This window comes from Canis aureus, chromosome 34, assembly GCF_053574225.1.
Source record: "Canis aureus isolate CA01 chromosome 34, VMU_Caureus_v.1.0, whole genome shotgun sequence".
In the NCBI taxonomy this organism is placed as follows: domain Eukaryota; kingdom Metazoa; phylum Chordata; class Mammalia; order Carnivora; family Canidae; genus Canis; species Canis aureus.
Window position 1 is genome coordinate 16522674 of NC_135644.1, and position 12227 is coordinate 16534900.

The window sequence follows — 12227 nt, forward strand, 5'->3', positions numbered from 1 at the left end:
AAACTAATAAGATACTAATTAGATTTAAATTAAAATATCAAAACATAATATAAAATGAATCTGGAGAATATAGCTTTACTGATCTAAACTAATAAATTTAAAATCTTATACACAATCAGTGGTTTTCAATGTTATCAATTCCTAGTAGGTAGTATTTGGAAAAGTATGGGAGCATTTTTCGACTGCCAAGGACTAGAGAGTGCTACTGGTACTTATTGCCACAAGTTAAGAATGCTAAAATCTTATAATGCACGAGGATGAAGAACTATTCTGCCCCAAAATGCCAGCTGTGTGCTGAGAAACACTGTTAAAAATAACCTTTCTAAAGGTGAAATTAACTTGACAGTGTTAAGGAAAATCATCATAGAAGAGCTGACAGTGTTAAGGAAAATCACCATAGCTCACCACAGGCTGTATGACACTAAGAATAATTTTAAAAGTATCTTATTTGAGGTGGCCTGTGTGGCTTAGTCAGTTGAGCATCCAACTCTTGATTTCAGCACAGGTCGTGATCTCAGGGGCCTGGGACTGAGCCCATATTGAGATCTGCAAGGAATCTACTTGAGATTCTTTCCCTCTGCCCCTCTTCCCACTGGTGCACACACACTCTCTAAAACAAATAAATAAAATATTTAAAAAACAAAACAACCCCCTACCGTCTTATTCCAAAGTAGTTTATAATCCTATAAGCAACTGTTCACTGTTAAAAGAACTATAGAAGGGCAGCCCTGATGGCCCAGTGGTTTAGTGCTGCCTGCAGCCTGGGGTGTGATCCTGGAGACCCGGGATCGAGTCCCACGTTGGGCTCCCTGCATGGAGCCTGCTTCTCCCTCTGCCTGTGTCTCTGACTCTCTCTCTCTGTTTCTCATGAATGAATGAATAAAATCTTAAGGGAAAAAAAAAAAAAACAAAAAACTACAGAAAAGGGTAGGTACTGAGAAATAAGCAGACACAAGCTGATGTGAATTAGCAAAATGTTTATATCCTGGTTTACACCAAAAAAGGAAAAGGTTTTCAAAAAATAATGAGTTAATATTTAATTAGTACCCACAATATTCATGTAAGTTATGTTCGAAAAGTTCATTTTTAAGTAGTTCAAACATTCTCTCTGCAATAATCTATTTCCTTAAAAATATCCTTTCTTAAAAAAAAAAAATATATCCTTTCCTAATACTTAAGGAAAAATTAACTCAATCCAATCCATCAAAATTACCCCGTTTGAATAAGTTTTGGGTTTTTGTTTTTTGTTTTAAGATATTATTTATTCATAAGAGACACACAGAGAGAGGCAGAGACACAGGCAGAGGGAGAGGCAGGCTCCTTGTGGGGAACCTGATGCAAGACTCGATCCTGAACTCCAGGATCATGCCCTGAGCCAAAGGCAGATTAGATGCTCAACCACTGAGCCATCCAGGTGTCCCTCAAATCAGTTTTTTTAAGCTAAGATTTATTTTTATATTTTTACTATATTGTGTAAGTATAGGGGAAAACTCAAAATTTTATTACTTTTATGCTATAACAACACATTTCTAATAATAAATAAAATGATTTCAACCTTTTTTCTACTGTTGGATATAATTATTAAAATGATTTATAAAGAACAGGCCTACTAATACTAATAATGTGAATTTATGTACAAAATTTTCAAAGAACTTGAATATGGTATCAATTTTCATTACCACAATACTATAAATCAGGCATGAAAAACAGCATTTTTGCCTATTAGACAAATTGGAAAATAAAGGTTCTTACTTACTTATAAGTTTAATATATACAAATTACACAGTAAGATACTTAGCTTGTTTTAAATGGAATTGGTCTGAAATTGCCAAAATGCCAACAAAGGCATTTTGTGGTGCTTATTTTTCAAAAAAGTAACTTTTACTCAAAATCTGTTTGAATTCAGTTCTTCTTTTAAGCTACGTGGTTAACAAAAAGGAGCTTTGCTAACATTAGCTTATAAAAAAAGATTTCAATCTTAAGACAAAGTCATCAGTTAAATCTTGTTTAAAGTAAGTGAAGACTTAAAAGAATGTAGAACACTCTACAAGACAGACACATTAACATACCACTCTCTCTCTCTCTCTCTTTCTCTGTTTTTCCTCTCTTTTTCATCAGCTTTAGGAGGACTTTTTCTCATTAGGAATCTATTTTCAGGTATAGGAGGGATCTCTTCTGGACGGACAGTAGACTGGGGTTGTGCTTCAAGATTTTCAGTCTCACTTTCACTAGATGCACTTAACAGAAAACACACAAAACAAATTCCATTTCATTATTACGTATCTATCCCAAATTTCCATTTGTTGGTATTTCTTTCCTTTATAAGATATTACAATATATATGCCATCCTGCCTACTCCCCCACAAAGATGCAATAACATAGGGAAAATCCTCCTTCATTCCTCTGACAAACCAGCTAACCAACCCAAAACCAAAATCAATGATTTCTGTTATTACATTCTCAGAATTTTCTAATAAAATGAGTTTAAAATATGGAACTCCATAAGCCATGCACTGATAAAATACTTAAAATGTAGGCAAATAAATTAGTTGCTTTAAAGGCAATAGGCATATAATGACAAGTTTTAGTATAAAAAGATTCAGACAAAACAGAAAAATATACTGTCATTATTTGCTTTTACCCTTGTGCTTGCATAGCAACAAAGGAAATAAAGGACAAAAAAAAAGCAAGAAAGACTGCTATAAAACATAAGGAAAATAAATAACCGTTTTCCTGTAATTCTCGTTAATGCTAAATATTTATCTCCTATGAAACACAAACCGATAAAACCAAAAGCATCATTTCACTGAGTTCAGACAAACTAAAATGAATAGTTTTGTTGAAAATGGAAATGAAAAAAAAAGGAAATGAAATGTACCTAATATAGACTATAGAATAAAAATGGTCTTATACTTCATGCTAGAAAGTATTTCTCACTTTTTTAATATTGCTATACAATTGATCCAAAATCTCAATAGATTTACTTATAAACTGAAGACAATTCAAATATAAAGCTAGTACTATAAAAGTAAAATTAAGACCTTTTCTTGCTTTTCTTTCGCTTCTTCTTTTCTTTCTTGTGTTTTCGGGAATTTTTCCTATGTTTCTTTTTTCTTTTTTTTGATTTCTCTTCAGAAGCACTTTCTGAATCAGAAGAATCAGAAGAGGACTGAGAATCACTTGAGCTATCTGAGTCACTGGATGAAGAGGAGGAGGAGGAGGATGACTTATGTCTTTTCTTTTCTTCTTTCTTAGCTTTAATAAAAAATAAAAAAAGGTTTTGGTCAGCATTTTTTAGATAAACTTTTAAGTGGAAATTTAAATTTGCTGCAGATTCTAAGTCCAATATTTAACACTTAGCTCATCCACCTATTTGAACTGAGGGGTACAGGAAAGGAGTCAAGACTTAGGATTAGAATCTAGATCTCTGGCTTCATGGATCAAAGTTGTATCTACTTTGCCAAATAATTTTGGAAAAGTAACAGGTAAGTCTAAGTTGATTTTAGAAAACACTTAAATGACATTATCTAAAAAGCACAGAATTTTAGGACTCCCAGATTCAAATCTTCTTGTGGTTTTCAACTTTTTCTTATTATCAAGAATAGAAGCAGAACTGTAGGAGAGAAATAACACACAAAAAATTATTTACATGAATGTGGAAAATAAGAAACATGACTCCACTGGCATTGGCTTATTTTCATACCTGAGCATTCTTCTAATGATTAAGAAATTTCACTTCATTGAAGAGCACTGTTACCACAGAGGTAGTCATTTGCCAATGGTTAATAACTTTGCTACAAACAAGTTACTTCAAATTAAAATTTTATGTTAGGTTAATTAGGTAATAATTTTTAAAGGGATCCCAAAACTCAAATGCTTTAAGGACTAGGCAACTAATATAAATAAATGAAGTATGATACAGGAATTAGGCAACGAGAAGACAAACTGAATAGAGCTTGACTCATCAAAAGGTATTCTAATTCAAACTATGGTGGACTTAAAGTGAAATCAGAGCAGAAACAGGACAACATTGACATATGGATAACTGTAATAGACTGGAACACATCAAATATATTAGAATCCATCAGTTCATAATGTTATTGGTAAGTAAAATTTAAAGAATTTACCTGCTTTTCCTTATACAAACTGTACCACAGGCTAACCAAACAGTGGATGAAAGGAAGATGCTCTTTATAAAAAGTATTCCAGGAATAAATGAAGCAGAAATTATACAGTCAGGATATCATCATTTTGCAACTCATAATGAGGCACTGACACCAAGAGCTGCTACACAGCACAAAAACTACCTTTGGTATGTGACTCTTGCTCCCATCAAGAAATCAATCCCAACAGCATCTGATCAACATTCTAGATCTAACTACAAGTCATATGAATAGAAGTTAAAAAGAACACATTACATAACAAAGATGCAATCAGGGTAATTCAATGTGTGCAATAGTGGGAAACAGTACAGGATAAATGACCTAGCTTGTTCAACAAATGAGTCTCAAGAATACAAAAGACATGGCAGTGGAAATCTCTTTAAAACAAAATTAAAAAAATCTTACAACCCCAATGTCTGAACCTTGGATTCAAATTAAAACATTAAAAAAGTAACATTAAACAGAAATCTGAACACTGACAGGAATATTCAGGAATACAAGTGTGTGTGTACATATGATTACAATATTGGTTTTTTTAATAGAACCATTTTCAAGGGACCCAAAATGAAATATTTATCAATTAAATGTTATGCCTAGAATTTGCTTCAAAATAACAAGAAGGGAGAACTGGCCAGGGTATAGGTAAAATGAGACTGGCCATGACTTAATTATTGAAGCAGGAATGAACATTTGTTTGCTTATACTATTTAAACCACTTCTGTATATGTTATTATTTTCTATGATTTAAAAAAAAAAAAAATCAGAGGACAAAGAAAATACAACTTTGAACTGACTGTTGGTTGTTTACAGACCTTAACTGAAAGGGTTAACAGTTGGTTTTATAACCTTTCCTTTAGCCTCAGGAGCACCTGAGGATATGGCACTTGGCCAAATCATTCTTGAAACTCTTAACTCCGAAGTTATAAATAAGAGTGTGCTAATTATAAGATAAATGACAATGTGGCTGAAGTTACTATGTATTTTACCCGGGACTTGCAGTTCACTGCCAAGATTGTTTTTCTAGTACCGATGATCTCATCTAGAGAATGGGAATAAGGTATAAAACATGAAGGGGCAGAGGTGGGGAGGGGGGTGGGTGAAGAGACTCGAGGTAAGGGCTTCATCACACAGTCATGTTCCTCAAGACCATGAACATAACAAGTGTGAGATGCCTGGGACATATGTAAACTCCACCTGAATATCATGAGATCTCTCTATGTTGCTGCTGTACAAACTGTCCTGTTTCCGTCCTGTATCCCTTCTTAAAGGAAAATAACCTCAGTATTGAGTGAAGTCTATTTTGTCTCATGAGTCCAGCTGTTAATGTGAACCCAAGACCACTATTGTTGGTTGAGGCACAGAATGGGTATGTAAACATAAACTGAAACATCTACTTATATATACTACAAACCTGAGAGATGGGTGGGTGGGTAGGAGATAATCAAACTTAAATTAAAAGAGTAAATTAATAATGAATAACTCTAAATATGAGATCACATAACAGGCAAGCAAAATAAAAATATTTTACATAAACACAGTAATGCTTTACTTGATTACCATGATTTACCAGATTAACAAAGCTTTATTTACCAGTTTCAACTTGTACTTTTTTGCACGGAGATTCTTTTCCATGAGAAATACATTGCAATTGGTTTCTTTAACAAATAAGCCTAATTTACTCCCCATCAAATTTACATCAAAGGTGTCAAATGTATTAAATATATTTCAAATGACCTTTTAGTCACACATCACTTTTCAAGAAAACATTTGGGTGAAACAAGATATCACAACAATATGAAATGCCAGAGAGAGATTTATAACTACTTCTTATGGTAATATATATAATCTAAATATTAGATGACATCCAACTATAAAAGGAAAATAAACTGTGTTTTAGGAAAAATGCCTTGGAAGGGAGCTTAGAAAGTTCTAAGGTTAAAAAAGTTTCCTCTTCTGATGTTTGTCAATATTATTTTAAAAGTAACATTTAAGTTTACATGCATGTCCTTTTCCTATGATCTGCTCGGGAAAAAAAGAGAGAAAATGAGAAAGAAATGGCAGTTAAAGTACAGAAGAGTATAAGGCAAAAGCAGAGACATAATGAAATCAGTATTCGTTCTAATAGAATGATGTATCCTGAGCCTCAAAATCTGTGTTAAACTAAATTTAAAAATAGGATTTAGGCATATTATGAATCCAACTGAAATTTTATCCTTCTCAGATAAACAAATACCAATGACCAAACCCCTGTACAGTTAAAAATCCACAGGTAATTTCTGACTCCAGAGAAACTTAACTGCTACTGTTGACCAGAAACCTTACCAAAAATAAAAGTCAAGCAACACATATTTTGTAGGTTATATAGATTGTATACTGCATTTTTCTTTAGAGAGAGGTGGAGAAGAGACAGAGAGAAGGGAGTTGGAAGGGCAGAAGGAGAAAAATTCAAGCAGGCTCCATGCCCAGCATGAAGCCCAATGTGGGGCTGGATCCCTCAAACCTGAGATCATGATCTGAGTTGAAATCAAGAGTCAGATGCTTAGCCAATTGAGCCACTCAGGTGTCTCCATATACTGTATTCTTAAAATAAACTAGAGAAAAAATATTAAGAAAATCATAAGGAAGAAAAATACATTTATAGTACTGTACTGTTTATATATTTTAAAAATCCATGTACAAGTGGACTCAAGCAGTTCAAACTCGTGTGGTTCAGTATGTTTAATTGAATAGTATATAGATATGTATGCAACATGATGCCAGGATACAAAGATAAAGAACTGTATGTAGAGTATGGGGATGTTCGATAGTAAATTTCTAAGACATGTACCTTCCTTCACAGAATTCAGAATCTATTTGGAAAAAAAAACCAACAAGTGTGCACTGAATAGCAAAGAACATCAGAAAATATACACTTACGTAGTAAATTTTCTAGGAACTCTGACTATAAATTATATATGGATTTAGAAGTGAGTATGGTCAATAAACACAAGAGTAGTAGAAAGGCTTTCAAGAAGTAAAGTCAGTTCCAATGTTACACAACATATGTATTCCTGTAAATCGCTATGCTGTGTATAAAAAAATTACACAATAAAAACTACATGGCTTATAGGAAAAATGAGGGAAGGGGTGCAAAACTCAAAAACTTCATCAATGACATGAAAAAAGGATAGGAAACTAATAAAAATGGCAGCATATTTTTACATGTTATGTGGTTAATACATAAATACAACAATAAATGTGGCACTTTACTTTGGAAAAAACCTGGGGTTTGCTTGTGGCAATGAATATCAGGGGGCTATAACTTGTGAGTTTGTATAAAGTAGTGGAAGGAAGGTGATCTAAAATCAGATGGAAGGTCTTAGCAGTAGATTGTGCTCTGATGTGACTCATAACACCAGTGATTAACTGTGATAGTTTAGTTGACGTTTAAGGTGTGTGTAATTTTTATGCATTCCTGTGAAGCTGTTCACCTGGAGGTTATAATTTTCTGCATTCACGGTTTCTCCTAAACAAGATCATGCATAAGCAAAGGTAAAAAAGGTGTTACAGTCAAATTGTTTTCTAATATACCAATTGAATAAAACAAAAGTGTGTTTTCAAAACAAACAGTATAGCAAAACTGACTAAATTAAGATTTCATAGGGGTAGTAAAGTGGGGAGTAAGATCTGTACTTACAAATTGCTAATAAGAACTGAACAAAGTCCCTTTATAGGTGTAATTTAAGAATGAGTAGGTTGTGCACTGTTGGTGGGAATGTGAACTGGTACAGCCATTCTAGAAAACTGTGTGGAGGTTCCTCAGAGTTAAAAATAGAGCTACCCTACGACCCAGCGATTGCACTACTGGGGATTTACCCCAAAGATACAGATGCAGTGAAAAGCCGAGGCACCTGCACCCCAATGTTTACAGCAGCAATGTCCACAATAGCCAAACTGTGGAAGAAGCCTTGGTGTCCGTCGAAAGATGAATGGATAAAGATGTGGTCTATTACTCAGCCATTAGAAACGACGAATACCTACCATTTGCTTCAACGTGGATGGAACTAGAGGGTATTATGCTGAGTAAAGTAAGTCAATCAGAGAAAGACAATCATTATATGGTTTCACTGATATAGGGAATATAAAAAATAGTGAAAAGGATTATAGGGGAAAGGAGAGAAAATGAGTGGGAAAAATTAGAGAGGGTGACAAAACATGAGAGACTCCTAACTCTGGGAAACGAACAAGGGGTAGTGGAAGGGGAGATGGGCAGGTCGATGGGGTGACTGGGGGACAGACACTGAGAGGGGCACTTGACGGGATGAGCACTGGGTGTTATATGTTGGCAAATTGAACTCCAATTAAAAAAAAATCAGTAGGTTGTAACCAAGGAAGTAAAAGACCTGTACTCTGAAACTATAAAACACTGATTAAAGAAATTGAAGATGACACAAACAAATGGAAAGATATTTCAATGCTCATAGTTTGGATGAACAGATATTGTTGGGATGCCTGGGTGGCTCAGAAGTTGAGCATCTGCCTTTGGCTCAGGGTGTGATCCTAGGGTCCCAGGATCGAGTCCCACACTGGGCTTTCTGCATGGAACCTGCTTCTCCCTCTGCCTATATCTCTGCCTCTCTCTCTGTGTATCTCTCATGAATAAATAAATAAAATCTTGAAAAAAAAAAACAACCAGTTATTGTTAAAATGTCCATACTACCCAAAGCAATCTACAAATTTAATGCAAATCCTATTGAAATACCAAGAACATTTCTCAAAGAGCTGGAACAAACGATCTTAAAATTGGTATGGAACCGCAGAAGACCCACAACAGTCAAAGCAATCTTGAAAAAAGGACAGAGTAGAACCACAACAGTCAAAGCAATCTTGAAAAAAGGACAGAGTAGAAGGTATCACAATCTCAAACTTCGAGATATAAGTAATCAAAACAGTGTGGTACTGGCTTCCAAATAGACATAGAGATCAATGGAACAGAAATAGACAGTTCAGAAATAAACCCACGATTATATGGTCAATTAACCTATGATGAAGGAGGCAAGAATATGTAACAGGAAAAAGTCTCTTCAACAAATGGCACTGGGAAAACTGGACAGCTACACGTAAAAGAATGAAACCTACAACTTTCTAACACCATACACAAAAGTAAGCTCAGATTAAGGATCTAAATATGAGTTCTGAAACCATAAAAATCCCAGAAAAGAGGACAAGTAGTAATTTCTCTGACAGCTGCAGCATCATTTTTCTAGATATGTCTCCAGAGGCAAGGGAAACAAAAGCAAAAATAAACTATTGGGATTCCCTCAAAATATAAAGCTTCTGTACAACAAAGGAAACAATCAACAAAACTAAAAGGCAACCCACTGAATGGGAGAAGATATTTGCAAATAGCATATCTTATAAAGGGTTAGTTCCCAAAATATATAAAAGAACTTATACAACTCAGCACCAAAAAACCCCCAAATAATCCAATTAAAATTGGGCAGAAGACAGCAACAGACAGGTCTCCAAAGAAGGCATCCAGATGGCAAATAAACACATGAAAAGATACTCAACATCATTTATCACCAGGGTAATGCAAATCAAAATCACAATGAGCTATCATTTCAGACCTGTTACAATGACTAAAATCAAAACCACAAGAAACAAGTGTTGGTGAGCATATGGAGAAAAAAGAACCCTCACGCACTGCTGGGGAGAATGCAAATTGTTGTAGCCACTCTGGAAAACAGTATGAGGTTCCTGAAAAAGTTGAAAACAGAGCCACCCTATGACCCAGCAATTGCACTACTGAGTATTGACCCCAAAGATACAAATGTAGTCATCCAAAGGAGCACCTGCACCCCAATGTTTATAGAAGTAATGTCCACAATTGCCAAACTATGGTAAGAGCCCAGATACCCACTGACAGACAGATGAATGGATAAAAAAGATAAATGGATGAAGAATGGATAGAATGGATAAAAAAGGTGTGTGTCTACACATATATATGTGTGTGTATATATATGTATATACACATGTACACAACACACATAAATGTACTACTACTACTCAGCCATTAAAAAAAAATCTTGCATTTGCAACAACGTGGATGGAACTAGATGATATTATGTTAAGCAAAAGAAGTCAATCAGATAAAGACAATTATCAAAAAAAAAAAAGATAAAGACAATTATCATAGGATCTCACTCATTTGTAGAATTTCAGATATAAAACAGAAAATCACAGGGGAAGATAGGAAAAAAATAAAATGAGACAAAATCAGGGAGACAAACCATGAGAGATTTTTAATCTTAGGAAACAAACTGGGGGTTGCTGGAGGGGAAAACGGTGGAGAAATGGGGTAACTGGATGACAGACGTTAAGAAGGGCATGTGATGAGCACTGGGTATTATATAATGCGAATCACTGACCTCTACCTCTGAAACCAATAATACATTGTATGTTAATTAGCTGAATTTAAATTTTAAAAAAGGTTTAAAACTTAAAAATGGAATTATGACATGATCCAGTATTTCTGGATAAATACAGTACTGTGTATTTATCCCCCAAACACAAAAACACTGATTCGAAAAGATATATGTACCCGTTTGTCGCAGTATTACTTAAAATAGTGAAATTATGGAAGTAGCCCAAGTGTCCATTGATAGATGAATGGATAAAGATGTGGCATATATGCAATGGACTATTACCCAGCCGTAAGAAAGAATGAAATCTTGTCATCTGCAACACAGATGTATCTATAGGGTATAATCCTAGGTGAAAAAAGTCCGTGAAAGACAAAGATCATATGATTCCACTCATGTAGAATTTAAGAAACAAAATAAATGGACAAAGAAAAACAGACAAACCAAAAAAATCCCCCCTTTTAACTATAGAGGACAAACTGATGGTTACCACATTGGGGAGGTGGGATGGGTGAAAGGGATTGGAACACTTATCATGATGAGCACTGAGTAATGTATAGAGTTATTAAATCACTACAGTGTACATCTGAAACTAACAGGATATTGTATGTCAATTACACTGGAATTAAAATCAATCAAATGGCTAAAGGAATTTCTCCAAAGAGAAAGGCAATAATAGAAGGTGGCTTGGAATTTCAGGAAGAAAAAAACCAATAGAATGGGTAAAAGATAAGGGATAAAGGAATAAAATCAGTTCATATACAGGGATGCCTGGGTGGCTCACTTGGCTAAGTGTCCAATTCTTGGTTTGGGCTCAGGTCATGATCCCAGGGTCGTGAGATAGACCCTAGAATATGCTTGAAGATTCTCTCCTTCTGCCCCCACCCCCCCCAACTCTCATGCTCTAAAATTAATAAATCTTAAAAAAAAGATACTAACATCAGACATCTTAGAGAAATGTTGATTAAAACTAGCTGGGAAAAACCCCCACTTAGTATTAGGCTGGCAGAGATTAAAGAGTTTAACAATAGATGGCTCTGCAAAGTATATAAGGGGAATTTATTTTTTTATATTCCATGGCAGGGTCTACCAAAATTACAAATGCATTTTAATCTATTAATTCCATTTTAAGAATCTGACCAAAATTCCATACGTTTTGAATGATACACAAAATGTAGGAATGAAAACTGATGGGCAGACTGGAAAAGAGCCTTTTCATTAATGACCCTTTGAGGCCTCTCAATGTCAAACCAAATGAATATATTAAATTTTAAAAACTGTAGATACTGGGGTGCCTGGGTGACTCAGTTGGGATCAAGCCTCCGCCTGGCTCCTGCTCAGTGGGGAACCTGCTTTTCCTTCTCCCTTTGCCCCTCACCTTCACTCAAGCTCTCTCTCAAATAAATAAAATCTTACAAAAAAAAATTTGTAGATATTTTAAAACTTCCAAGTACGGCAATAATGTTTTTCATAAAAAAAAAAAAAACTCCTATATTGCATAACTACTGACACAAAATTTGTTCCAAAGTATCTGTAACATTTAAGTATCCTTATGATAAAATCAAACACTACTAAAAGCAAAACCACAAAGCAAGTTGAAAATCATAATGGATGAAAAGAAATTACAAAGAGTTACACTTTCAACTTCAGGGCCATTTCT

General features: G+C 34.6%; 1 protein-coding gene across 10 annotated transcripts in view; it reads right to left on the minus strand.

Annotated features, from left to right (window-relative positions):
- Window positions 1-12227, minus strand: part of PPIG (peptidylprolyl isomerase G) — a 64095-nt gene that overhangs the window by 22026 nt on the left and 29842 nt on the right. For all 10 annotated transcript variants that reach the window (XM_077883112.1, XM_077883106.1, XM_077883105.1 and 7 more), the window contains 2 exons: window positions 3042-3255; window positions 2070-2237 (listed from right to left, as the gene is read on the minus strand). In XM_077883112.1, coding sequence (XP_077739238.1) covers window positions 2070-2237; window positions 3042-3255 — 382 coding nt within the window. The remainder of the gene's footprint in view (window positions 1-2069; window positions 2238-3041; window positions 3256-12227) is intronic.